The 27,607-nt window shown below is 40.6% G+C and overlaps 1 protein-coding gene across 2 annotated transcripts in view; it reads right to left on the minus strand.

The window, feature by feature from the left end:
• DSTYK (dual serine/threonine and tyrosine protein kinase) overlaps positions 1–27,607 on the minus strand; it is a 47,348-nt gene that overhangs the window by 9,931 nt on the left and 9,810 nt on the right. For both annotated transcript variants that reach the window (XM_057727712.1, XM_057727711.1), the window contains exons 2-7: positions 20,257–20,645; positions 6,113–6,782; positions 2,984–3,216; positions 2,292–2,375; positions 766–942; positions 16–145 (exon numbers count right to left, since the gene is read on the minus strand). In XM_057727712.1, the coding sequence (XP_057583695.1) occupies positions 16–145; positions 766–942; positions 2,292–2,375; positions 2,984–3,216; positions 6,113–6,782; positions 20,257–20,645 (1,683 nt within the window). The remainder of the gene's footprint in view (positions 1–15; positions 146–765; positions 943–2,291; positions 2,376–2,983; positions 3,217–6,112; positions 6,783–20,256; positions 20,646–27,607) is intronic.

Below are 27,607 nucleotides of genomic sequence, written 5' to 3' on the forward strand. Positions count from 1 at the left end.
AAAATAAGGACTCACGATGCAGCAAGACATCCTGTAAAGAACGGCTTTCCAAGGAAAGGCGGGCCAGGCGGGGAGCATGATCTTTCCGAACCTTCAGCCATAGATCTTCAGTTTTCTCCAACCGGCCTGAGTGGCCAGCTTCCAGCTGAGAGGGAAAGAGAAGAAAGAAATATGACTTATCAGGTCTCCAGCTTTGGCTTCCTCACATATTATATAGGGATAATAATATCTACCTCATGAGGATATCTGTGAGAATTCAGTAAGATACATGTCACATAGCTCAGAGACTGGCAGACAGTAAGTGCTCATTAAGTAATAATTTTTCCTCCCGGAGGCATAATCACATCTACCCACCCTCCCCTCCACATACATGTACACATACACACACCCCGAAAGGGACAAGCAGATGTCACATAACTGCAAACTACGTGTGGAAGCTGGAACGTCATCCCTTTCTGTCACTCATTCCTAAAATACTATGTAAACTCATATAAAATTCCTACCCCTCAATTTTCATTCCTCACTTAGTGAAGTGGGGAGAAATTAATGGAGTTCCCTCCATTCTCTCTAGAGTTAGAAAAATATCCACATGAAAAATTTATTGATGAAACACCCCACAACTTAGTATTATCCTTTAACAGAATAGAAAGAAAATATACTGATGATTTTTTAAAAACTATGTAGAGAGCAGTAGACAAAACACTGCACAGTGGATGAGGTGCCTCTCTGCTTGGTCCAGCTGTCTCTCCTTTCCTACATACCCACCTGCCGCAAGGAGGCTGCGAAAGCCTCATGAGAACTATTGAGCCGTGTCCGGAATTGGCTGCAAATGCTCTTGGCCAACTTGGAGGCACTGAGGCTCTCGATGGCTTCCTGGGCCACCTTCCTCTTCCACTCTAGCGTGATGGCAGGTGGGCTCACCCATGTGATGCGCTGGATGATCTGTCAGGATGAGGACAGTGAGAAGACTGAGGGATGGGAGACAGGAACCACTAGGAAGAACCAATTCCCCTCCCTCTCTGGGTTACCCACTCGTTAGGCCAGGATCTTAAGATAAGAGCTGTATAAAGTCCAACACTCCTCCCCAATTCCATTTACCTCAAAATCAGGGCTCAGCCCAACCGATCAAAGAACACTAGGCCTAGTCTGCATGCTCACAAATCCTCAATACATTACATTCAGTGCTGGGAGTGTCTGATAAATCCCTTTTTTTTTCTTTTCTTTTCTTTTTTTTTTTTTTTTGAAAGGAACCTTCATTTATTTGAACCAGTAACTGTGCCAGAAAAAATTAATGTAATTTGTCAATTCTGGTAATATTATTCACATTTTCAGAGGTAAAAAAAATCCAAAAGACTGAAGTGGTCTACATAACCCCTCACCACTTTCATCCTGATCCTTAGATGTTTCTTTAGTGACCAAACTGCCATACTCAGGTGTGTGGATTAGGAGGCAGTGAGGGAAGTAGACTCAGAAATCTTTGACCTGGTTTTTAGAAGACCTTTCCAATACTCAGAAATACTGGATGCCGGGGGATGGTAGGCAGCGTGGAAGATCCATCGAATACCTATCAGCGCACTGTGGACAATGTCTAATGACTTCTGAGATAGCAGGAGCATCACTCTCAGACTACAAATGGTCCAGAAAGTCAAACACATAATAGAGATTAAGTTTTAAGGGTCACAATGGTATGACTGGAGTCAGCTCTCTGGAGTGGGATAGCAATTATATAACCTGAAAATATGCTGACAACATGAGGCATCATTACTAGCCTGGATAAGGGATCAGGGAGCTAATGTAATCAATTTTAAGCACTGGGTAGGGGGTCAATTCCCAAGCAATATGGTTCCTCCCACCTTGAGACAACAGGCTCACCTTTGGCAAGAGTCTGGCATGTGGTGATAAATCCCTTTCTAAAGTCAGAAAATAACTCTATGTAAGAGCCAGATTGAATGTCAGAAAAAAAACCACACTCATGGCCTCTGGTTCTGAGAAAACACTTAGGTTGGGAAAAAGAAATATGAAGAAGCTAGTGAAGTAGAGTCTTATGGCTCCATAAAATATCACTTAGACACATCACTTTTAAGAGGTAAAGGGGGCACTGTTAATAATTATTTCAGAACAGGCATAAATCAGAATTCTCCCAGACAGGGAAACCAGGACAAATGGCCACCTACACTGACAGACATCAGTTTGTCTAGGACAGATATCCTAGACATCAGCTTCTGTTGAAGCAACCAAGATTCATTTGAGCCAACTAGGGGCTGAAAAATGTTTCCCTAAACAACCTCTACCTGTTTGATTTGCTCCCACAGCATCCTTGTAACGGAGGACCCTGAGTGAAATGTGACTTCAACATGATAGGCAGCATTTAAGATCTGAAAGAGAATATGCAAAAGAAAGTCAATATGCCCTGAGTACAGTGGCTAATTAAAAATGCAATAAATGAGGGACTTCCCTGGTGGCGCAGTGGATAAGACTCTGAATTCCCAATGCAGGGAGCCCGGGTTCGATCCCTGATCAAGGAACTAAATCCCACATGCATGCCGCAACTAAGAGTTCACATGCCACAAGTAAGGAGCCTGCCTGACGCAACTAAGACCCAGTGCAATCAAATAAATAAAAAATAAATATTTTTTTTAAATGCAATATATGATATTTATTTCAAGAACACAGTCCAGTTTCAAGCTTCCCAAATCTATCCCTCAATATATGTGCAGAGTCAATGCAGGCTGATCATCTATTTTGTGACTATTTGGGCCCCTTTACTTCACCTTCATCTTCTTGCTCATCAACCTAACTGCAATTTGACAGTTCACAAGCACCTCCCACAGGCAGTGGTCATGAGATAGGAAAACAAAATAAACTTCAAACTGGACTGGCAAAAAGCTGAAAGTAAAATTCTTGGCTAACTGGAAGCTGGGCTCATGGGTGGATTCTGTTTTACGTGTTATCTGTGACATGCTCTTAACTACCCTTTGAGTACCTGTTTGAGATAATTACTGGTGATGTGAACTGAGACATCCTGAGACTTCTCCAGGCTCTGCAGACACCGTTCCAGGGTTCCAACGAAGCTCTCACGTAGGTAATCCACGGAGCTGATCAGCTTATTAGCCACTGCTTGATTAAGCCGGGAGATGATGAGTTCCTGGATCTGTCGGATGCAGCATTTGATCTCTCTGGTACCCACTGGTTCTCCATTCTCAGGGACAATGACATCTATGGGAGAGAGCAAAAAAAGCTAGTTGGCTGTGAGGGCAAGGGGCAGGCACACTGAATAAAGGCATCTCCCAAGTCAGAACCAAGAAAGAAAGAGAGCCCACATATCCAGCAGTAGGCGAACAGTTAAATAAATTAAGGTCTATCCATTAGAAGACAAATTTTGCTGCACATTTATGTAAATATCTCTAAGATATGGGTTAAGTGGAAAAGCAAGGGTGGAAGAACACATAGAGGAAAACTAGATGACTAGGAGACAGTATCTTTTCATCTTTAAGTACCATGTATACATAGGTATTATCTTTTCAAAAAATAAATATTTTATAAAGTATGTATGTCATGATACATACCAGTGTACATGCATTGCCTTTATTTTAAAACAAACAAAAATCAGTAATAAAAATCTGGCTCCATAGGATATGTGGCAGCTCTCTTTTAAATCTACTTGTCATTGCCGCAAGCATACCCAGAATAGATTAGAACAAGGTAAGAAGCAGCATATAAGTCCTGTCTAAGATCCTGCCAACTAGGTAAGTAGATCCACAAGTCCACGATGTAGTCATTAACAGAGCCAGACATTTGATCTACTTGTTCCCAGTTATTCCACATCTGAGCTAACCACTGTGTCCCAGGTACTAAACATGGTATACCTGGCACATGACAGACAATCAAATATTTCATTGACTGCTCAACCTACCTGCCCTGACAACTCTTTATCATGTCCACTCTGATTCTGGCATTGATCCTCCAGTGTCTTTTATTCAGGCACTGAATTAAATTAAACATTCAGAAGACTTCCTAGGATTTCCACTGCAAGTGAGCATTTCTCAGTAACTCCTTCCTATAATGGGAATTTTCCAAAGAAGTATCTTTGTTCATCTTTAGAAAGACCTATAAGAAATCAAGCATCCTATGCTTGCTAAAGTCAAGTACATTTCCTTTGTATTTATAAGTGTGACAAACATATATCATCACTCACACACTCATTCATTCTCTAAAGATGTACTATACACAGACTCTATTATTTGCTGCAAGGGATATGGTGATGAGTGAAGATCCAGATCCTGTTCTTCATTTCTAGGACTTTAGAAAAGAGAGGAACATAAATAACTATAATAATAAGACAAAAAGTGAAATACACCAGAAATTTCAGTGACAGAATGCTATAGGAGTTCAGATGAACTGAGATCATTACTAGCTAAGAAAATTAAAGACAACTTCATGAAAAATGTTATTTGGAAGAGGCCTTGAAGGGTAGGTAGGATTTGAAAATTCACAGACAAATAAAAGATTTCAGGTTTAGGGCAGGGCATGAGCAAAAAAAAAAAAAAGCAAGCGAAGCATACAGAGGACAACAAGCAGTTGAGACCAACCAAAAAAGAAATTACAGGAAGGTGCATAGTGGGAAATAAGACTGAGAAAGTTGGAAAAGGCTAGGCTTGGGAAGATCTTGAATACTAGGCTAAGGACTATTAGTCTGTAGGAATAGGGAGCCAATAAAGATGAACCAGAGAAAGGAGAGAAAGATGTCCGTGAGATCAGTCAGTTAACAATAGTTCAGTTAGACTAAAGAGGCAGGAACAGAGAAGCAAAGGTATATATGAAATATGGAAGAAGACTCAGCAGGACTTGGCAACCTACTGGATATGGGGAGAAGAGAAAGAAAACAGTTAAAGATCATGCTGAAGTGTTTTTTTTAAGACTTTTTTTTCCCTTAATTTTAACAATTTATTTATTTTTTATTTGGCTGAGCCACGTGGCATGTGGGATCTTAGTTCCCTGACCAGGGATCCAACCCGCACCCCTGCATTGGAAGTGTGAAGTCTTAATCGCTAGACCGCCAGAGAAATCCCCATGCTGAGGTTTTGAAGCTAGTTCCCAGGAAGATGGTAGCATCAGTCACTGGGAACAGATTAAGAAGCAGTAAAGCATGGAAATTAAGAGTATGGGCTCAGGAACCAGACTGTCTAGACTTAAATTCTGCCTCTACTATTTGGTAGCTGTGTGACCTTGAGCAAATTACTTAACCTGTCTAAGCCCGAGTTTCCTCATCTAGAAAGTGGCAATAAGCAGAATCCATCTAGGGAGCTTGTTTTAGAAAAAAGACAAAAACAAAAAACTGATGCTAGGTCCTATTTAAGAAATTCTGATTAGTGGGTCTGGAATGGTCTTTAGTGGTCTCAAGCATCCACATTTTCAAAAAGCCTCCCAGGTTATTTGGATGCAAAGCCATGACTGAGAACCTAAAGGGTAACCTGCAAACCACGTCACTTTAATTAATAAGTAGTAGAGCTAATATTCATGCAGGAGTCAGTATACAAAATCAGTAGCATCTAAAGCTCAGACACCAGAAGACCTGACTAAGCCTTTGCCCCAGTTTTGTTAACAGTCATTCATGAAGAATGGGAATGCCAAAAAAGCTAAAACCGCTACTTTGGGAAATCCTTCTGAGTTAGAGGTCTCAGGAGCAGCCTGAAAAGAAAATGAGACCATGACACACAAAAAAGAACTGATAAAGAAGCATGGGCCATGCCAAAGGAGCCAGGGTTAAAGCATGACTTAGTGACATTTTTCAAGCAGCTCTTCTGTAGTTTTATCAAAGTCAAAGGGATACAGATATAAACTGGAGACTAAAGAGCACTCACTATTGGGATAAATTTACCAAAAACTGGACTAACAGTAGTAGGAAGGAATGATGGTGGAATCTTCTAGGAAGGTCTCTCAGAACAAGACAGGCTGCTTTGGCTAAATGATTTAAGGTGCTAACGACAGTGGAGGTAGGTGAGATGCTCCTGAGGTTCCTCTGGGCTTCAGGATTAATGTAGTCAACTTCCAGGTGGAAGACGGTTAGAGGATGCTGTAGTCCCTGCACCCTACCAAGCTGTCTAGGACTTACCTTTAAACTCCATGTTGGCGGCATCATCCAGAAGTTCCTCCTTCATGGTGTTAAGCGTCTCCACAATCATGTCCTTCATTTCTTCTTGTTTTCGGTTGGCAATATTCATCAATGATTCGTACAACTCATTCTCCTTTTTTCGCGTATATTCCAGACGTTTGGGAGTAATCTGCAGGTCCCGCTGCATGTCAAAGGCCTGGTTAATGAAGATGTCGAGGCAGCGGCAGTGCACCAGGTTCAGGGCCTTGGCTGCGTCCACCAGGTGAGTCTGTAGCACCTGGTGAGAAAACGTGTTCAAGTGTCTCAGCTTTTCACTCTGCTCCACCAACATGCTCTGAGCTTTGGCGTCCTGGCTGGGGGTCCCACAGTTACAGTGACTGCTGCTCAGATAGCCCAGGTCAATTAGCTGGCGATGAAGTGGTGATCTTTCATTCTCCATTCTTCTGGTGGAGGAGTCAATTATCTCTGAGCCCAGCTTCGGCACTTTGAAAAAGAACACGGGAAAGGAGAAGTACTTTTGGATTTCCTGAAGCTCTTGCTCATCCCTCTCAGAGAGTTCATCTTTGTGGAGTGCATAGGTTATCACGGGCAAGAAATCGTTCACCAAGTCACCCAGAACATCCACTGTGGGCCGAAGGCCTTGGCACGGTGCTACCACAACGTCCACTTCCTGGAAGGGGAAGGGGGTATATCAGCACTGCAGGGTCAGAACCAATCCTTGCCTCCCCAAAGTCCCACAGTGAGACCAAAATCCAGACCTATGAGCGGGCAACTGAACTTCGGTGTGCCCCAATCATTTGTCCACCTCCTTCCTCGGCTACCAACACTCCCTGGTGCAGCCTATATAGGCAGACACTCATCTAGAGAGAGTGAAAAAACAAATAAGTAGAAAGGATGGCAGTCCTTTTAGCCATTTTAGATAAAAAGAATATTTAGTCCCTTTTGTTGCTTTGGAAACTCCCATTAATGTCCCTCTGATGAAGAAATAAGACAAACAGTAGATGAAGAAAGAACTCTTAACAGAATGGGAGTAAATCTGCCTGGAACATCTCTCCCCCTCTTTCTAACTTGACTAACTCATCCCCATCTTTCTAACCTGGCTAACTCCCAAGCATCCTTTAAATCTCAACGTACATACACATCGTGTCACACCCTTTGGGAGTCTTTCCTATTACACAATCCGAAGCACTCTCTACTTCTCCTTTTCTCAATGTTCAACACATTTATAATTTATTTATTTAAAAACTATTTTTTTTCACCTTAGCCTATAAACTCTTTGAGGACAGAGACCATCTCTATCTTGTTGACTACTAAACTCCAGTGCCTAGTACAGAGTAAGTCCTTAACACTGCTGAATCAATCAATCAAGCAGCAAGTGAAAGGCCAACCATTCCCGTCCTATTCTAAAAATTGGCAGGCCTCCCAAAATCTTAGCCGCCTAAGTCTCAGTAACATCTTTATGCTCGTGATCACTCGGTCTAACAAGACTAAGGTCTCTGCTATCCAGTATTTAATCTCTGCGTTATTGGGAGTCAATATCTTTTACAGACAGGGGCAGCCAACAATAGCTGGGGCAACGGGAAAGCTCTTTAAAGGTTTGACTCTACTGGTAAGTACACCCTTTGGCCTTGCCATTCTTGCCTGGAGCACAGATGTGACAGAGCGCGAGCGGTCACCCTGCAGCCCTTGGGCAAACCTGAGAGTAGAAGCCAGCCCTGAGATGATGAAGCAAAAAGAAACGGGGAGCTTGGGTCTCTTTATGACTGCAGAGCTGCCATACCAGCCCTCAGCTGCTTAGCTTTAGACTTTTATGTGAGGAGGAAAAAAAAATTAACCTCTGTCTTGCTTAAGCAAGCCCCTATTTTTCTGTTATATATGACTGAATTCAATCATAACTGATATAGTCAACTTCTAAAGTCAGTTTCAAGAATGATCTTTAGCTTAGAAACAACCTTCCACTGGTCCTCTCCCCAACTAGTAGTTTCTGCTTATTGTTTTACTTCTTTCCTAAGGATCTTGAAGCACTTAAGAGCATATATTTCCATCCACACATAGGTCGCTTCTCCAAATCTCTGAAATTGCCTACTTTGCCTGGCACTCCAGACCTAAGGGTTGACCTGGAGACCTGTGCCTATATCACCATTGCAGGCACACCAATTCTGAAGTCTGTAGACTCAAAATCAATCCTTTGCAGAATTCTAGCACATTTTAAAGAGCTGTGAAACAACTCAACACAAATCTGCTGAAGTTTGTGTCCTTAATAGTTATCTGATGTTGCAAATTTACTTTATTTGAAATCTGAGATACGCAATTTCTTTTCTTTCAGACTAATACTCTGTTTTCATTCCTCTTTTGAGCAGTAGGTATTATTGATGAAAGATTTTTAAAAATCAAAGTTTGGGATCTTTTCCTTTTTGATCTCCTTCTTCAGATAAGGAAGAAAGGGCTAGGAAGTGCCAGCCTATTTTTTCTTGGAGAGAGAGAGAGAGAGTGTGAGTATGTGTGTCTGTGTGTGTGCGTTTACTAAAGTAGAGAGAGCATGCACACGCACACGCGCTCTTATTTCCAGCAAAGCACAAATGTCCCACCTTCTTCCTTAACAAGGAACTCATAAATTTTATTCTCAGGTCACAGAACTTTCATTTGGCTGGCCACTTTGAACTCCCTAAAGCTAAAAGTGCTTTTAAGCATCTCACCATTTGTAATTTGAGCAAACACTGTATAAATCCACCTGCTTTCTATCCAAGCCTATGCCAAGAAGAAATTGCTGCTTCATCTGTGCCTCAAATTGCATGGAAGGTTTTTTTTTTTTTTAAGCTCTTTATTGGAATGTACTTGCTTTACACTCTTGTACCAGCTTTTGAAGTACACCAAAGTGATTCAGCTGTATTTATACATATATCCCCATATCCCCTCCCTCCCATGACTCCCTCGCGCTCTCCCTGTCGTGGCCCTCTAAGGCATCACCCATCATCGAGTTGATCTCCTTTTGTTATACAGCAACTTCCCACTAGCTATCTATTTTACAGTTGGTAGTGTATATATAGCTACTCTATCACTTCGTCCCAGCTTCCCCTTTGCCCCCCGCCCCCCCAACCCTGTGCCCTCCAGTCCATTCTCTGCATCTGCATCCTTATTCTTGCCCTGTCACTGGGTTCATCAGTACCCTTTTTTTTTTCTTTTAGATTCCGTATATATGAGTTAGCATACAGTATTTGTTTTTCTCTTTCTGGCTTACTTAATCCAAAAAGAAACATGTACCATAATGTTCATTGCAGCACTATTTATAATAGCCAGGACATGGAAGCAACCTAAATGCCCATCAACAGATGAATGGATAAAGAAGATGTGACATATATATATATATATATATATATACACACACACACAATGGAATATTACTCAGCCATAAAGAGGAATGAAATGGAGCTATATGTAATGAGGTGGATAGACTTAGAGTCTGTCATACAGAGTGAAGTAAGCCGGAATGTTTTCTGATTGGAAGACTAGTGTGACACTTACCCTGCTATTCAAAACAAGTCCCCTTTCTCTACTCTGAGTCACATTGCTGGAGTATGAATCACTTCATGAGGTACATTCAAAAAGTGGGTAAGTAGGAACTTTTAAGGTTTAGAGTAGAACATGCAATTGCCTAAATGCCAACATTCTAATTACATATAATAATTAGATAGACTAGAAGAGAATTCCAAGAAATGAAAAGTTATAACAAGATAGAGAATTATAGGTGACAGTGGGTTTTTAAAATTGCTTCTGTCTTAAATATATATCTTTTTAAAGATATAAATCAATCAAACTGACTATAGAAATATTAAGGGAAGAAAGCCTAAATATTCAAAACCAAAGTAAATGTTGTTTATAAAGTTTTAAGGAAGAATTTTGCTTGCTTGTTTATTTGATGGATTTTCTTAAAATTCTAAAATAAATTTCCAGGTTTTCCTCAAAGGACCATCTTGTGTGTGCAACACAACCATTAGCCAAAGCTGCCAAGTCCATTTGTAGAACCAATATCCTTTGTAAGGGACAGTTTATTTTATTTGCTCATAGTTGCAAATTCACTTTTTTTAAATGGATTCAGTGGATAAATAAGATGTGGTATATATACAGTGGAATACTACTCAGCCATAAAAAGAATGAAATCTGGCCATTTGCAGCAACATGGATGGACTTGGAGGGCATTATGCTAAGTGAAATAAGTCAGAAAGAGAAAGACAAATACTGTATGATATCACTTATATGTGGAATCTAAAAAAAAAACAAACAAACCAGGGACTATAACAAAAAAGAAACAGACTCACAGATGCAGAGAACAAACTAGTGGTTACCAGTGGTGGGGAAGGAAGGAGGGAGGGGCAAGATAGGGGTAGGGGATTATGACATACAAACTACTATGTATAAAATAAATAAGCTACATGGATATAGTGTACAATACAGGGAATATAGCCCATAGTTTATAATAACTATAAATGGAATACAACCTTTAAAAATTGTGAATCACTATATTTTACACCTGTAACTTATACATTATTACACATCAACTATACTTCAATTTTTTTTAATTCCTAAAAAATGAATTCTAATGGTAGGTACTGCCTAGTACATTGGCACCTAGAAAGAAGTTGTCTACTCCTAAATACATCTTGTATTAAACAAAAATGGATAGAAAACAAGTACATGCTCCCTCTTCTCCATTCCCCAGTTAATTAACTTGTGCAGTCAGTCTCTGTTCTGACTATCATTGACTGTTGGAAGAGAGGCAAAAAGAGCTGCTGGCTGAGACCCTAGCAGCAGTACAAATTAGACTGGAATGTGATATGTGATTCTGCAATACTCACGGCAAAGGGATGACTCATGCCTGACGGTTATAAACAAAAAGGGAAGCCAGCACTGTCTCCTGGAGACAGGGAGTGAAAAAAAAATTCACAAGAGAGGATGAGCCCTGTTCTGGGTCCTATTCTGGCCACCTGAGAGGGAAGACTGACCTCAGACAGTTTCACAGAAGGCTGTATTCGTTCCTGACACTTAGAACAGTGTCTGGCACTTAGTGAACATCCAATAAATAAATATGCAATTGGACTTCCCTGGAAGTCCAGTGGTTAAGACTCTGTGCTTCCACTGCAGGGGGTAGAGGTTCAATCCCTAGTTGGGGAACTAAGATCCCAGGTGCTGCTTGGCACGGCCAAATAAATAAATAAATAAATAAATAAATATGCAATTACTAGATGAATAAATGATGCCTTTACTAACTGGCTCAAAACCACTTTCAATCATCATATGTAAAATTTTCTATTTTTTAACCCATATCCCACACATTTATCTGGAACTGCTGTTTGCATCTACTCCAAGAATGAAGCAGTGAATAAGCACTTTGCCCCTAACTCAATCAAGGCAGAAGAATCCCAGGGAATCATGAGAGCATGCCATAATTCCCATTTTGAGTCAAAGCAAATTCCTAAAGAGATTTCTCTTTTAGAATACATCTGCACAAATCTGTGGAATCTATAGAAGTCGATATATTACCATCAATTTTCTTGGCAAGATTAAGAGAACATAATAGGAGACTGCTACTCTGCACACACCAGGATTTACCCCTCTAGTTTTGTTTTTTATGTAAAATGACACTATCTTAAGTGCCAAGAAGAAATCACTCAATCACTGAAGCCCAACCACTTCCTAAGAATACTGGCTCTTATTGGTGAGGACTCCTTACTCTATGGCTCGTGGCACATTACCAAAACTCAGTGATAGCCAAGGATGATTATCTGAACTAATGGTTCAAACAGAAGGTGATCACATACTCAGGTTGGTCATAAATATCTTTGTATTCTCTACAGTTCTGAAGCCTCATTACATCACACACAGAAGAGACGTACATAACTATATGAGAGTCCTGCCCTTGCTCAGCAACTGACACGGGCTTGACTCCAATCCCTGTCTCTGTATTCTACCTATTGTCGCTATCAATTCTCCTTCCATGCCCACTCTCACAGGGCAATGAGAGGTTTTTCACATCTGTTTTTACACAGGGTTGATTCTGTCTCATTTTTATATATTTCCTTGAACTCACCATCACTCTTAAATGTCAATTACATATTAAGGCAAATACTTCCGTCTTCTTGTTACATTGTAGAAAATCCCTTGACTCTCCCTACACACTCTCCAGTGGGGAGCTGCTACCGAGCTGCTTTCTAGAATCTAACAGGCCACAAGCAGCTGTGCCAACCCAGAGCTTTACCCCAGCAGTCAGCATAGAATGGATACAAGCTCATCTCCCTACCTAGTAAAAGTAGGAAGTGGTAACTCAGAGGCCAGAACAAGACTTGGGAAAAACCATAATCCCAACCAAAGCCCTCAACTAGCCACAGAAAGCATGAGACCGTGACGCTAAAAAGTGGCAATATGTTTACAATCCCAAACACCCTAAAGCAAAGGCTTTAGCTCTGCATCTCAACTCATAAGCATGATGCCCTTAAGGATCAGAACTATCTGATTTCATACTGTGATGAATCAGATAACAGATAAGTTGACAAGAATGTACTGAATAAGCCTCTGTGGGCCAAAAAGTTCGTTCGGTTAGTGAATACGTTTTTTTACTTAAAACCAAATTCTTTTGACAACCCAATACCTTGTGGATAGTCAAACATCCAGGTACCCACATATACAGATAAAAGTAGGAATGTGAAGCTTTATTTTCTTACCACTTACTAGACTCATCAAGAGAGACAACAGTAGAATGGAGAAGAAGGAAGAAGGGGAAATGTTACCTTTTAACTTTATAACTTTAACTTTTGTATTTTTTACCTTTTTATAACATCTCTCTTTTCATTTTATTACAAAATTACTCATAATAATTAGGAAGAACTTTGCTTCTAACTAGAGCAGAATAATAACTCTAAGTAAGTTGGAACCAGAAGGACTTAAGTTTGACAAAAGGAAGGAGTTCCACCTTGGATGGCTGTCAGGGATGGGACGGGTGACTGAGAATGTAGGAAATCCTCTTCTCAAGGACACTGATTAATTCATTCAAAGGGAGGCTTACTAAGTGCCAGACATTGTGCTAGATGCCTTACACCTAGTCTCTCATTTAAGCCTCACACCAGTCCTAAAAGATACAGATTACTACTCCCATTTTACAAATGGGGGACACCCCGGCACCAGGACAGTCACACTGCCAGTTAAGTGACCAAGCCAGGATGTAAATCCAGGCCCACCTCACTACAAAGACTGTGTTTAAACAGTAACTGAAGGTTCACTGCATCAGGAACTGTCTGGGCTGGTGTTAGGGAAGTTCTCAAAGAAGAAAAGGATGGACAAGATGATTTCAGGGACTGTAACAGTCCTCGCGTTCTATGTTAAAAAGTACACATTGGCTACAAGTAAAAGCCCTGCTCTGCTATGAAACAATGCTGCAAAAGAAGTCAAAAAGAAGATATTTTTCATCGCCCCAATAACAGAATTTTTGTCTGCTGACAGTACCTTCGACCTCTGCATCTCTGAATCAGGGAAGATTCCCTACCACCACCATCCATCACCCATAGAGAAACACAAACAGATCTTTGAGATAGTGAGGAGGTGCCATTTGGTGCAGGCAAGAGGTAGATAGGATCCTTAAAAAGGGAGAAGACAAAAGAGGAAGATTAAGACCATAATCTCTGCCAGATTTTCTCCCAAAGAGCTAAACTTGGAAGGCTAAAAGTGAATCAGTGGTGGTGAACTGAGAAAATATAGCCTCAGCTTTAAACTGTTCTTTTTAAGAGAGATCAAGGCTACTATAGGGATTTTAAAAAGAATCTTGCCTCTAAACCATACAAACCCTTAATAGGTAAATTAACCTATAATAGGTATTACCAGGTTTCTTGGCAAACAGCAATGTATTGGTTATATTTCACTATGTATGTTAGTGTGTGTTAGAGGAAAGGCAAGAGAGATGTTAAATTCAAAGAACACAGAATTACTGTCTAGAAGGAACTTATAATTTAGCCTGTGCCTAAACTTCCCATATCCTTTTTTAACACATCACTTTAGTTCCCCTTCCTTTTCGCCCCATAAAATCACAGTTTCTTTATTTTAATCATATTTCTAGAACAGCATTCATTCTTTCTCTTATATACATTAGCCCAACTTTGTTTCCTTTCCCTTGGAAATGGCCATCTTTGACCTAATTCCATACACTCTCTCTTCCCAAAAGTATCTGCTTACCCTGAAGATAGTCACCCAAGCTTCTTTCCTACTTTTTACCAGGCAACTGTTATCTTTCAATCTAGATACATTCAAGAGAAGACACGGTATCTAACTAAAAATAAGCAACACACAACAAATTTAGTTTCATAAAGTGCCAAAACAAACACCAAAAACTAGACAAAAATTGAGAGAAGCTGGTTTTCTAGCAAAAAACAATATTTAGGGCTTCCTAGGTGGCGCAGTGGTTAAGAATCTGCCTGCCAATGCAGGGGACACAGGTTCAATCCCTGCTCCAGGAAGATCCCATATGCCGTGCAGCAACGAAGCCCGTGTGCCACAACTATTGAGCCTGTGCTTTAGAGCCCGTGAGCCACAACTATTGAGCCCATGTGCTGCAACTACTGAAGCCCACACGCCCAGAGCCTGTGCTCTGCAACAAGAGAGACCACGGCAATGAGGAGCCCACGCACCACAATGAAGAGTAGCTCCCGCTCACTGCAACTAAAAGAAAGCCCGTGCACAGCAAAAAAAACCCCAAAAAACCCAATACAGCCAATTAAATTAATTCATTAATTTAAAAAAACCACATAGTTTAAAAAAAACAATGTTTAGTAAATTTGGGTGTTCAATTTTTGCATACCTGCCATTTTTAGTAAGATACTTTGATTTTGGGTTGTGAAAGTATTAACTGCTGAAAAATTAAAAATAACAGTGTCTGTATGGATCAGTGGAATAGAATAGAGAGCCCAGAAATAAACCCACACACCTACAGTCAATCGTCTCTGACAAAGGAGGCAAGAATATACAATAGAGAAAAGACTGTCTCTTCAGCAAGTAGTGGTGGGAAAACTGGTCTCCCAGGGCTATAGGAATAAAAGCAAAAATAAACAAATAGGACCTAATCAAACTTATAAGCTTTTGCACATTAAAGGAAATCATAAACAAAACAAAAAAACAACCTACAGACTGAGAGAAAATATTTGCAAATGTGACAGACAAGGGCTTAATTTCCAAAATATACAAACAGCTCATATAACTCAATAACAAAAAAACAGACAACCCAATCAAAAATGGGCTAAAGAAGACCTAAATAGACATTTCTCCAAAGAAGACATATAGATGGCCAATAGGCACATGAAAAGATGCTCAATATCACTAATTATTAAAGAGAAATGCAAATCAAAACTACAAGGAGGCAATAGTGGATAAGGAAGCTATGGTACATATATACAATGGAATATTACTTGGCCATAAAAAAGGGGGAAATGCCATTTGCAGCAACATGGATGGACCTAGAGATTATCATACTGAATGCAGTAAGGCAGACAGAGAAAGACAAATATCATATGATATCACTTATATGTGGACTCAAAAAAAATGGTACAAATTTTTTACCATTTACTTACAAAAAAGAAATAGAGTCACAGATGTAGGAAACAAATATGGTTGGGGGGAGATAAACTGGGAAATTGGTATTGACATATACACACTACTATATATAAAATACATAACTAATAAGGACCTACTATATAGCACAGGGAACTCTACTCAATACTCTGTAATGACCTATATGGGAAAAGAATCTAAAAAAGAGTGGATATATGTATATGTATAACTGATTCACTTTGCTGTACACCTGAAACTAACACAACATTGTAAATCAACTATACTCCAATAAAAATTAAAATAAAAAATAAATAAAATAGATCACAACAGCAAAGCAAAACTACAATAAGGTACCACCTCACACCAGTCAGAATGGCCATCATTAAAAAGTCTACAAATAACAAATGTTGGAGAGGGTGTGGAGAAAAGAGAAGACTCCTATACTGTTGGTGGGAATGTAAATTAGTACCACCACTATGGAGAACAGTATGGACGTTTCTCAAAAACTAAAAATAGAGTTGCCATATAATTCAGCAATCCCACTCCTGGGCATATATCCAGAGAACACCATAACTTAAAAAGATACATGCACCCCCATGTTCATAGCAGCACTATTTACAACAGCCAAGACATGGAAGCAGCCAAGACTGAGAGATGAATGGATAAATGTATATACACACAATGGAATACTACTCAGCCATAAAAAGAGTGAAATAATGGCATTTGCAGCAACATGGATAGACCTAGAGATTATCATACTAAGTGAAGTAAGTTAGAAAGAGAAAGATAACTACAATATGATATCACTTATATGTGGAATCAAAAATATGACACAAATGAACTTATTTATGAAACAGAAACAGACTCACAAAGAAAATAAACTTCCTGGTCACCAAAGGGGAAAGAGGGTGGGGGAGGGATAAATTACGAGTTTGGGATTAGCAGATACAAACTACTACATATAAAACGGATAAACAACAAGCACCTACTGTATAGCACAGAGAACTATATTTAATATCCTATAATAAACCATAATGGAAAAGAATTTCAAAAAGAATATATATATATATCTACATATATATATGACAATCACTTTGTTATACAAAGTAAATCAACTAAAAATTATAAATCAAAAAAAATTATAAATCAAATAAAAACAATTTTTAAAAATTAAAAAATATCAATGTCTGTATGAAATTATAAATAGATTATTTCCATTGATGGCTACTGATTGAGGGTTATAAAGAGAAAATTTTATTACTCCAGCTGGTTAGAGTTCAAAGTAGTAAAAAAATAAGTTTATTTGCAAGTCATCAGTCCTTTCCTGGAAACATTAGTGTACTTTAGTTCCCTGAAATACACCCTACCAGACATTACCATGAGCCAGTAAACATGACAGTGTGTGACAGCCTGGCTGCCAGGTGACATGTACGTTTGTCCGAAGGGCCAGAAAACACCTGGTAGGGATAAACAGGCTGTTGATAAAGAACAGAAAACTGAGAGCTATGCAACTGCCACAGAAAATGAAATGCCACTGCGAGGTTTCAGGAATCCCATCTCAGGTTGAGGAAGTTCAATCATCTCTGCTTCTTTTTATTCCTTTTCTTGTGGGTGTTTGCAGGGAAAAACATACATACACTCACACACGTCAGACTGAGGCAACTCTAAGGCAAACAACTGTGTCCCACTGGACTTGTAAAAGGAACAGAAAAGAAAAGGAGGTGATGTATGTACCAGAAAGGGGGTGAAGGTTAGAAAGGGGAAGTATGTACATGAAGACAGAACTAGTGAATATGGTGAATAGTGAAATGTGTTGCCAATTGGAAAATGACTATGTTTTAACACTAAATGAGGTTTCAGAAACTAACAGCTTGACAGTGTTCCTCTATTATTGAATTATGAACTGAGACTCTCAGGGGATCCAGAGCTAAAAAGCTGGGAATACTGTGGTATTTCATGTGTGTACCATGTGGTATTCACTGTGGGTCCATGTGAATTGGCCTATTCCGGAACAAATTGAAAATGGCTAATTTATGAGGACTTTAAAGTAACATATTAGAAGAATGACCATTGTATAAGAGGGTAAGGGGAAATTCTGCTTTAATAATTTGACAGTTAAAAATGAACATCTCATTTCCCCTAATTCAATCTTGGTTTCCTTTAGCTAAATGTTTCCTTTCTTTACCACCCCCTTTACAAACCAAATGGAAAGGCTGTTTAGAGCTAACTCCCTGGTCCTAAATATAATTGGAGCTAAAAAAAGATCTTTTTCACCAGCACAAAAAATTTTCAAGGTAGTTAGGAAATGCTTCCAGCAGTAAGCTGAGCATCCCTGATATACTGAATGGAGACAGGAACCTGACTATAGTGACAGAGCAGGGCACCACAAAGGCAGCTAAGGCCCCTCTGAGGCTCAGCATCAAGGGATTCTAAAGTTAGAAATGCTGGGGTCCGTTGATTTTCCACATCAAAACCATTGGAGTACAAAGCAGATCCGGAGAAACACTGGCTAAGGAAGCCTCGCAAACCACATGAAACAGAACATGGGAGGCTACAGAATTCCTCAAGAAAAGAGAAGACTATTTCTCAAGAAAGAGAATATATATTTCAACTGTGCAGAGAGAAAGCTGATTTGGCATCTCAACTTCCCTCCCAGCCAAGCAGCCTCCTTAATTGTTAACTCAGTTCGCGTGCTTCCTGCATTGTGTATCTGGAGCAGCACTGGGAACTCTCACCAGTAGGGTATGTGCTCAGGTATGCACTTGGGAAATGGCTCTCACTTTCTTTTCTGTGACTTTATTTTATCGCTGAATTCACTGGACAAAAGTAAATGAGCATTAAAAATTAAAACCAATAAATGAAGGGACATAGAGAAATCAATCAAATGCGCCTGTCCCGCAGATGGCTTTGTTCACATTCCAAGACTGCTTTTAAAAGGCAAGAACAGGAAAAATCACCACTCAACCAATAGCAGTCATTTCAGCTATTTAACAGTGTTAAGCTGCAGGTCACAATACATTAAGTCAGACCATCAATTTATGGGTTGCTACCAACATTTTTTAAAAAATTAAAACAAGTAGAATAGAGAAGAAAATATCAGTGTGCTTTACAAGAAGTAAAAGTATTGTTTCATGACACTTTATTCCAAACGTATACATGTATGTATGTACTGGGTCCTGAAAGTCTGAAAGTTTGAAAACCACTGAGCTAATGGAAACTGAAGGAATTAGACCAGAGCAGAATACTATAGAGAGATTGTGTATGGATCAAATACTTATGAATTGTGAAGAAGTCTGTGGGTCAACCGAGCAGGCTCAGTCAATAAACAAGGATCACTGTCAGAGCTACTGTCAGAGTCAACCAAGACCTCTAACATCATCGTGGAACTAAGAAGTGCACGCTCCCAGTCTGAACACAGAGGAAAGCCACCACTGAAACTGAGCTGAGAGAAAATGCTGGCTTGTATATGTAGCCCGCCCCTAGCATTTACCGAGATAAAAGAAATCTGGACTCTGGAAGGAAATGCGATGACAGTTTCCACTTCTAGAGGATCATAGGCCAAGGCCACAACCAAAGGACTCACTCACCGACTGAAAAATCAAGCCTTCTAGGACAGAGGTAGGTGAAGAGAATGAGAAACCATTCTCCTAGTCCTGCCAAACTAGCCCTTCCTTCCTGACACAGTTAACCAAGGTGATGGACTCTGTTCTGAGCATGTCTGCATTTTCTTTTATTCCTACCAGCTCCTGATCCCCGACACAGTCACCTTCTCTGCCCATCCACATTCTCCTAATACCCGACATAGTCTCACCCTCTGCCCATCCCCATTTGGCCTAATCATATAGCTCAGTCCTAGCTATACAGTAGCAAAGGAAGCCTTGCACAAAAGACAAGTCCCTCCTAAATGGAGATTTGCATACCAGATAGACAATATGATCTTTTAGGACAGGCCACAAGACCTGTGTTCTCTTTGGGAGTTTACTTCAAGAGAGAAACAAAGATGTTCTTCAGATGACAGGATCTCTATATCTCCTTATGTTGAGCCAGATCTGTCCTCACGTTCTGAAGTCCTTAGAAAGTAGGAGACATGTTCTGTCCCACTTAGTAAATAATGGCAGGTCTAAGGAAAAATTCAAAAGTTCTTCACTTGTTCTCAACTCTAATAAGAACGTTAATCATCTTATTGTTCCTTTTAGAAAGGGATGGTTAGAGACAATTCTAGCAACACCTTCCGGCTAAGAAATGAAAAAAAAAAAAGATTTCTAACCCTGATCCTCATTCTGTAAAAGCACATCAAGATGCAAGTATCACATTCCTTCAATTTTAGAATGGGATTAAGCAAACTGCCCAGGGCCTTGCAACATGGTAGCAGAGGCAGGGATGGGATGGGCACCGCTACAGCCTTGTCTGGTTTTCAGCTTCCTAGATCATGTTCCTTTGACTCTATCAGCTGATGCTCAGAGCCCAGAGTACATATTGCCAAATTACTTTCTGAGAAAGCCCCAATACAAGGAAAGCTGGTATACATGTGTGCAACTGTATAAGTATGAGATTGGTACCTGTAAGAGAGCATGGTGCATCGTCACCTCCAGTTCGGCTAAAACATGGGCAGCATCCTCACTGTCCTCTTGGACCTCCAGGTCCTCCTCAGGGATGGTCTCCCAGTTGCCCTGGTGAGCAACCAGCGTGTGCACTAGTTCATACTGGCCGGGGAGCGCCAAGCTGACCCGAGTCTGAGTCCCATAGGTGAAGCGGAGGCGCCGAAGCTTACAGTTCTCCTCACTGCCCAGCTTGGTGGTGGGAAGCACCTGCACCCCCAAGAGCAGGTTCAACAGCTGGCACTTGACATTACAGTCCTGGCCGAGGATCAAGATGCAGGGGAGGCAGTCCACAATCTGCTGGAGGTACTTCTCTTCCTTAGGTGGGAAGGAAATGCAGCTCAGCTGGCCTGGTTGGGGAAGGGGAGGGTGGAGGAGAAAGGAGTACAGAGAGAAGAGTGAGGAGGGGCAGAGAGAGACTGACATGGAGATCCCATTTGGATGTCAGACTCCTAGAAAAGGAATTTCTAGGAAGCTCTTGGTTGAAAGTGATATCAGGAAAACATTCCAAACAGAAAAGATTCCTCAAATATCACACAGGATTCCCTTCTCTGGCTCATCCCAGAACAGAAAGGTGGTAGTGACCTGATCTACCCTCCCCTCTCCTTTTTCAATCAGTCCACCCTCAGGAGTTTACAAGGACTCAAGCACAAGATCATTAAATTGACAAAGCCGGAAAAGACTACACTAACTGGGATGTGAGTCCAAGGACTGAATACATCAAAATGAAAACCTTCCTTGTGACACAAGACCTAATACTTGAACATATAAAGACCTTTTTAAATGACTCTACCACATGCAGTTTTAGCTTATTTTCCTCATTTATAACATGTTTTAAAACTAAATGTATGAGCTAGTCTTTAAATACACATATATCGAAATAAAATGCTACTCAAGTGTGCATAAGCTCTAGAAACTTTTCCAGTTCGCTTCACTGATAGCCGGTGACAGCATCCCAGCTGCCAAGTCATCTGTTTTCTTAAAACACTGGATACTCAATTAAGATCAATATCGCCTAATCAAGTCACATTCTTTTGGTTTATGGAAGACAAGACCTTGAGTAAGACAAAGGGAAAGAATTATCTGTTAGGATAAAATCCAGGAAAATCTAGGAAGAGATATGATCCATCTCAGAAATATCCTTTCAGGATGCCACACTCATCTGAATTGCAAGCTTCCACAAACAGATCAAATAATACTCAAGAGAAAACAAAACGCTTCCTAAAGTATGAGAACCTCTATCTGGGAAAAGGTACCAGAAATCAGTTGACTGGAACTCTCAGATTCTGAACTCAATTACTTCCCAACTGGTTCAGTGCCAGTGCCTGTCCAAGTCTAAGATTCAGACAACTTTGTGTTTGTTCAGAAAGGCACAGACACACGGTTCTTAGGCTGTTAGAAGGCCCATCTTGGACCCAAATGCATACATCTTAACTGAAATTTAGGGTGGCACCAAGTGAAACAGTATTTGCTTTAGTCACTTAACCATGAGCTGCATTAAACAATTCATAAGCTGTTTATTTTGTTCATGTAATTGAAGCAAGAGAGCCCTGATTCATTTAAGAGGTTGACCTACTTCAGACTCTACCTATCCTGCTACAAACACGATTTCAAATCCTCAAATCTTTTTCGTTCCCACAAATGGCACCACCAAAAGTTGGCTTTCATCTACACCCCTTTATGCATTTCATTAAGCCCTTCCTTTCATGTCTGCCTATAAGTGCATCACCTGGCCAGCACACGTAAACCAGCAAAACCAGACACTGAAACAAGGAAATCTATTCTCCTGGGAAAGAGATGAGAAAACAAAGTGTTAACTGAGTGCCTGATTCTGTGCAAGGTATATACTAAGAACAAGAGTAAAACAACAGAAAACTGGTCTAATTTTGGACCTATGATCTAAAAGTAAGGGGACACAGCCAGTTGCCTGTGTGACCACTTAGCAAGTAGTGAGTCCTGAGTCCCTTCATATCTTATTGACAATTAAACACTTACCACAGTTGTCAGGGAGGAAAAGCAATTTTCCTCTACACTTTGAGTTTTTTGGGGGGGCTGGGTCTGAGAATTAAATTCACATGAGACAGATTAACAGAAGAAAAAGAAATTTAATTATGTACACATGGGGAATCTGAACATGAGCGATTCCAAACACAGGTTAAATGAGATACATAAGTCATCCTGGACTAAGCAGAGAGGGCAGGGGGCTGGGTCTTCAAAGGGAAACTAGGCAATTCACAGTAAGAATGAAATGAGTAAATGTTTGGTAAACAAATGTTTGCTGGGCCATCCAGAAACAACGGATATATAGAGGACTCTGAGTAAACAGGCCTTGCTGGGTTCCTCCCCTGACTACTATACTTGGTTCATATTACACTGTAGCTAGCTCTGGTGATAGCTCTCTTCCTGGGACAGGCCCTCTATCTAAATTCTTTTAGGCAGTTAAGGTGGAGGAGATAAAAACTCTTCCTGAGCTTTTTGTTGCTTTAAAACAACCAAGCCTAAAGAGATACATTTTAGGATGGCAAATTTTGCTCCCCTATACAGACTATTCTAGTTGTATGTTTATAATTACCAAAAGCAGGAAGAACCATATTTCTCTCTGTAGCCTCAACACCCAACACAATGACTAAAAAATAGTGAGTGCTTTGTTACATGCTTGCTTCCTCTGTGTTAAGAATCCATTTACCATGGAGAATTGTCTACAGAAAGCCCTAAGTGGTTCTACTAAGTACTCAGAAAAGTCCAGTAGCATGATGAACAGTCCAGTACCAAGAACGGTATAGGAGCAACTGTATTCCCAAAAATCTCCTTCATCTCGACACGGAGAGTAGAGGTGGGCAATAGAATAGGATCTCCCCATTCACCTGCAGAATTTACCAATCACAGTCAGCCTGAGCAGTGAGAAGTCCAGCTAGATTCACTCTTATCTACACTTCCTATTCTTTCTCTTTTCCCTGTCCTCCTCAGATCTCAGACAGGTGTCTATAAGTAAGTTCATACTGACACCCTTCATAACTCCTATAACAGAAGCTGGTACATAATAAAAACAATAAGCCTAAATGAATTCTGTGACTGCTGCTGAGAGAGCAGGTAACAGAGAACAAAAACCAACTAACCATCTTTCAGGACCAAGAGGGAGAGATCTCAACACCTCTGAGACAGAGGGTCAACCATAGGAAAGCCAGTAAACCACGCTGCATCAGCCAAAACCACAGCGGACACACCCCAATATTCATCTGATCCAAATTATCACACCCCCATCTCTGTAGTGACAAAAATAGTCACTGTAAGTAAACCCGCTAGAGTCAAACAATCATAAGCCAGTGTAATGGAAGAGGGGGTTGACGTCGAGACCAGTTCTAATTTTCGTTTCCAGGCACTCTGCTAGGGTTCTGCATGCAACCCAACGGACTGAGAAAAGGTCTTCAAAATGGATATCACCATTTTGTTTGTCAATATGTCATTATCCAAGCCCTTTGCTTCTCCCACTAATCTTTAGCTTTTTCACTGCTCTTCAACATGTCTACAAGATTTGAACATGAGCATGGAGAAATGAAGCTGGAACTGGATCCTTAGCTTCTCTTCTCTTCTTCAAGTGGTTCAGTGATGGAGGAGCGCAGCAAGGGAGTGGGTAGGGCACCTGCCGAGGGCAGACGCTCTGATCCCAGGCTTCACCACTGACTGGCTCTGTGACTTTGGCAATCTACTTATTTCTCTCAGCCTTGGATTTCTCATCTGTGAACTAAGGGAGTTGGATTAGATCATCTTTAGCATCCTTTCCAGTTTTAAAACTCCAGGATTCCATCAGGTTTTAACTGTTGAAAGAAAAATAACTGAGGGGGATGGGCAGTTGGTCTGGTTTTTATTTTAAACTATACGTGAATTTAATTATGCCAGCTCTCCCTGGACTACTAAAACCACAGATCAAAAGCTGACTGAACTAGCCAGGGGCTCTGAGGACATACCAGGCAGTTTTAGCAGCTCTCTAAAGAAGAGATTAAAAACTGTAGACTGACGGTAGGAGGGAGGAAGAAAACCTGTTTCAGAGCTACAGCAGCTGCCTCGCTGACAGTTAAAGGACTTTCAAGTTAATCAGGTTTTCTTTTGTAATTAATATAACAGCATCTGCATATGGGGCTGCCAGAAGGTAACAGCACGGCCTCTCAGCTGGAGCACATTAACCCTGCCAACTCTGGCTGCAGGAAAATTCAAATCAAATTGTCTCAAATGCAAGCCAAGACTTCTTTTTTCTTGATGATTCTTAAATACAGATTATCTTGATTTGGGTTACTTCTAAACAAACATTTCAAACTACAAGGAGAAGAGCAGTTAACGCAACAATGCATTTTGTTTATCTGTTTTAGATAATGAAGGGGAGCGAAATGTATCATCCCCAAATATACCTCTTTGACATACTGATTATTTTGAGCAGGTTATTTTTTAAGAAACAGCAGACACAGGTGAAGCTCTGAAAATTGAGGAGAAGTTACCCTTTCATAAGACATTTATGTTTAAAGGGGAGATCTCCATTTGTAAGGGTGTCTTCCTTTGAGACCAGGAAGAAGACTCGAAATCTCTAGACACTCTTATCAATGCAGAAGACAACCAGTTAAAACTGCATAACAACCTTACCCTTGTTTACTGTGCTTTTCCTGATAACGGCCCACAAATGACTCCCCCCACCTCACCCCACCCCAGCGTGTTTTATCTTTAGCTGGAGATGGTATCTAAGGTAGTGGCTCGGGCCAAATTCAGTTTTTCCTGGGTATCTCCCATGTGGACAGGGGGTATACATGTTATTAAATTTCTCCCATCAATCTGTCTTTTTATAACAGGGGTGTCTCAGCCAAGAACCTAGAAGGATACAGGGAAAATTATTTTTCCTCCCCCACGATAATATTTACTGAGCCCTTTCTAAGTACATCACTTATTTGCCTCATCTCATTTAATGCTCTCAGTTCTACCAGACATAAACTATTATTACCCCATTTACAGATGAGAAAGCAGTGGCTTAAAAAGCAAAACAAAACAAAAAAGAAACCATGTTTCTCCATTTACCTAAGCAGATAGAAAGTGGAACACAGGGCAGAGCAGGATCTGTTCTTAGGTCTCAGGGGGCCAAGTGAATACTTATGGTAAACGATGTCCCTGAAGGGTGGCAGAATATGCCATCCCCCAAAACGCCACCTTGGCATAAGGATTATTTTGAGCTAAAGGCACTCAACAAACAGCAGGTATAAGAAGCGCACTCTGACCTCCCCTTTATCTTCCTGAAAGCAAGAGATAAAACCCCCATTGGGAAGATGTCCTCCCTCTAACAGCAGGAAAGCAACATTATCACCAGAGACTGGGAGTCGAGGTCAAAAAACATTTGTACAAATAAGCCTTGTTAAACTAACCAGTATCTTCCTAGTGACTTCCCCACCGTTGACTGCCCTAGCCCAAGCCCCTTTGTCTTGTCATGTTTTCATAATTTATTTCTCTTTGTCCAATTCAGTATACAAATGTTCAACTCTGTTTCTTTGGATCTTCATTCTTTTGTGAGGGACTCCCATGCACGTGTAAAATTTAACAATGTCCTTATGCTTTTCTCCTGTTTATCTGTCTTATGTCAGTTTAATTCTTAGGCCCAACTGGAGATAATAAGAGGATAGAGGAGAAATTTCTCCTCCCCTACACACGCTAAGAGACTTTCTCCCAGCGTGGGCCAAACATAACTTAGTAGTTGTAGGACCCCAATTTAAAGCAGGCTGACAGAGTCCTTAGGAAAACTGCCCAAGACCATGAGGCCTGGGGGAAAAACAGTATTACCATTAGCTGGTGAACACTTTTTTAAAATGTTATTGTTATTCTACCGAAGAGCTCTAGAGTCCCTTTTCTGAAATAGGGTACTTTTCAGAGAAACTTTTAATGTTCCTCTCATCAGTTAGTCTGTACTACCCTTTGGGTTGAGGTTAAGACCATTCTAGAAAGGGAGAACTGGCAGGACGTAATGCTGAGCTTGTGATGTCCCTAGTGACCCACTACGGTAGGTACATTGTTTAAACTGTTTTTGGAGTAATGGATTTATATCAACACACTCTCCCTCCTGCCTGTTTTTCAGCCCAATCAATAATATGAGTGAAGGCCAGGGTAAGGTCCATGGCCAAGGAGGGAAGGCACTATAAGCAGTAAGTGAAGGGGAATTCTATCTTTGCCTTATCCTGGTCTTGCAACTCATAAGGTTGACGGGGCTTCAGAGTCAATTCAGGCCTCAACAGAGTTACTACTGCAATACTTATTCCTGATACCCAAGAAGTTCGCTCCTTTGGTAAAATTTTTTACCTCACCTTTAACACTGAACTTGAAGTCTTCTCTGAAAATGACTGAAATACAAAGGATTTTATAAGTTACTGAAGTAATCAGTGACAGAAATATGCATTTCCACAAATAAGTAGTGATGTTTTATTTCTTATTAACTATACGTACCAAGAGTAAAAGGCAAATCCTAAGTTGAGAAATGAACGTTATACAGTCTTTCTACTACAATCGATTCTACTACAAGCTTCAAAGTATTGAGCTACAAAAACCCCAGGAGCTGAGAGAGAAATAATTCTGCCAAGAAACATTTATTTATCATTCCCAAACAAGCTCTCTGACCTTCAGCTAAATTTAAAGGATTCTGAATTACAGAGGAGGCATCCCCATTTAAGGAAAACATAAGCTTAGGTAGTCTGGCTTTCAGAATCTTCAGGACCAATAACACACGGTATTTTGGTTGAAGGGGATGGTTTTTGAAGATCAGAGATGGAAATGCACTCAAGCAGCCAAAGCTCTTGCTGGAAGCTGAAAGTCAAGCTGGCAGAAACGTCACTAAAGTTATCCTACCTGGTGGTCATTTAAGATCTTGAAGAGCTTTTGAAAAGTGCACTATACTGGTACCTGGGAAGAGGAACATAACCTCCCCCCCACCTACTCCCTGCAGGCTTATATCTCCTGGGAGTCATGTGAAATGAAGACACGCGCACAGCAGCCTGCCGACATGTTCCCTTCTGGGAGAAACTGCTCCTGGGGCTGGTCATGCTGCAGAGGGAACAGAAAGGCAGCTGGCAGCTGAAGCTGTAATTTATGGGAGGCAGAGATGGAAGCAGTTCTTCCAGGAAGCCAGCCCCATGCTTCACTGAGGGCTTAGTTTCTGTCATTTGGAAGGAAGCGTCTTTCAGCTAGTTACCATTAATAATGATCCAGTGGTGGGAATGTGTTAAAAAGACACAGGAACCACCTCAAAGGGGGGCTTACTTACCAGACTGGGGGCAATTTAAGCATAAAAAGA

The sequence above is a fragment of the Hippopotamus amphibius genome, chromosome 3 (genome assembly GCF_030028045.1).
Source record: "Hippopotamus amphibius kiboko isolate mHipAmp2 chromosome 3, mHipAmp2.hap2, whole genome shotgun sequence".
Classification (NCBI taxonomy): Eukaryota; Metazoa; Chordata; class Mammalia; order Artiodactyla; family Hippopotamidae; genus Hippopotamus; species Hippopotamus amphibius.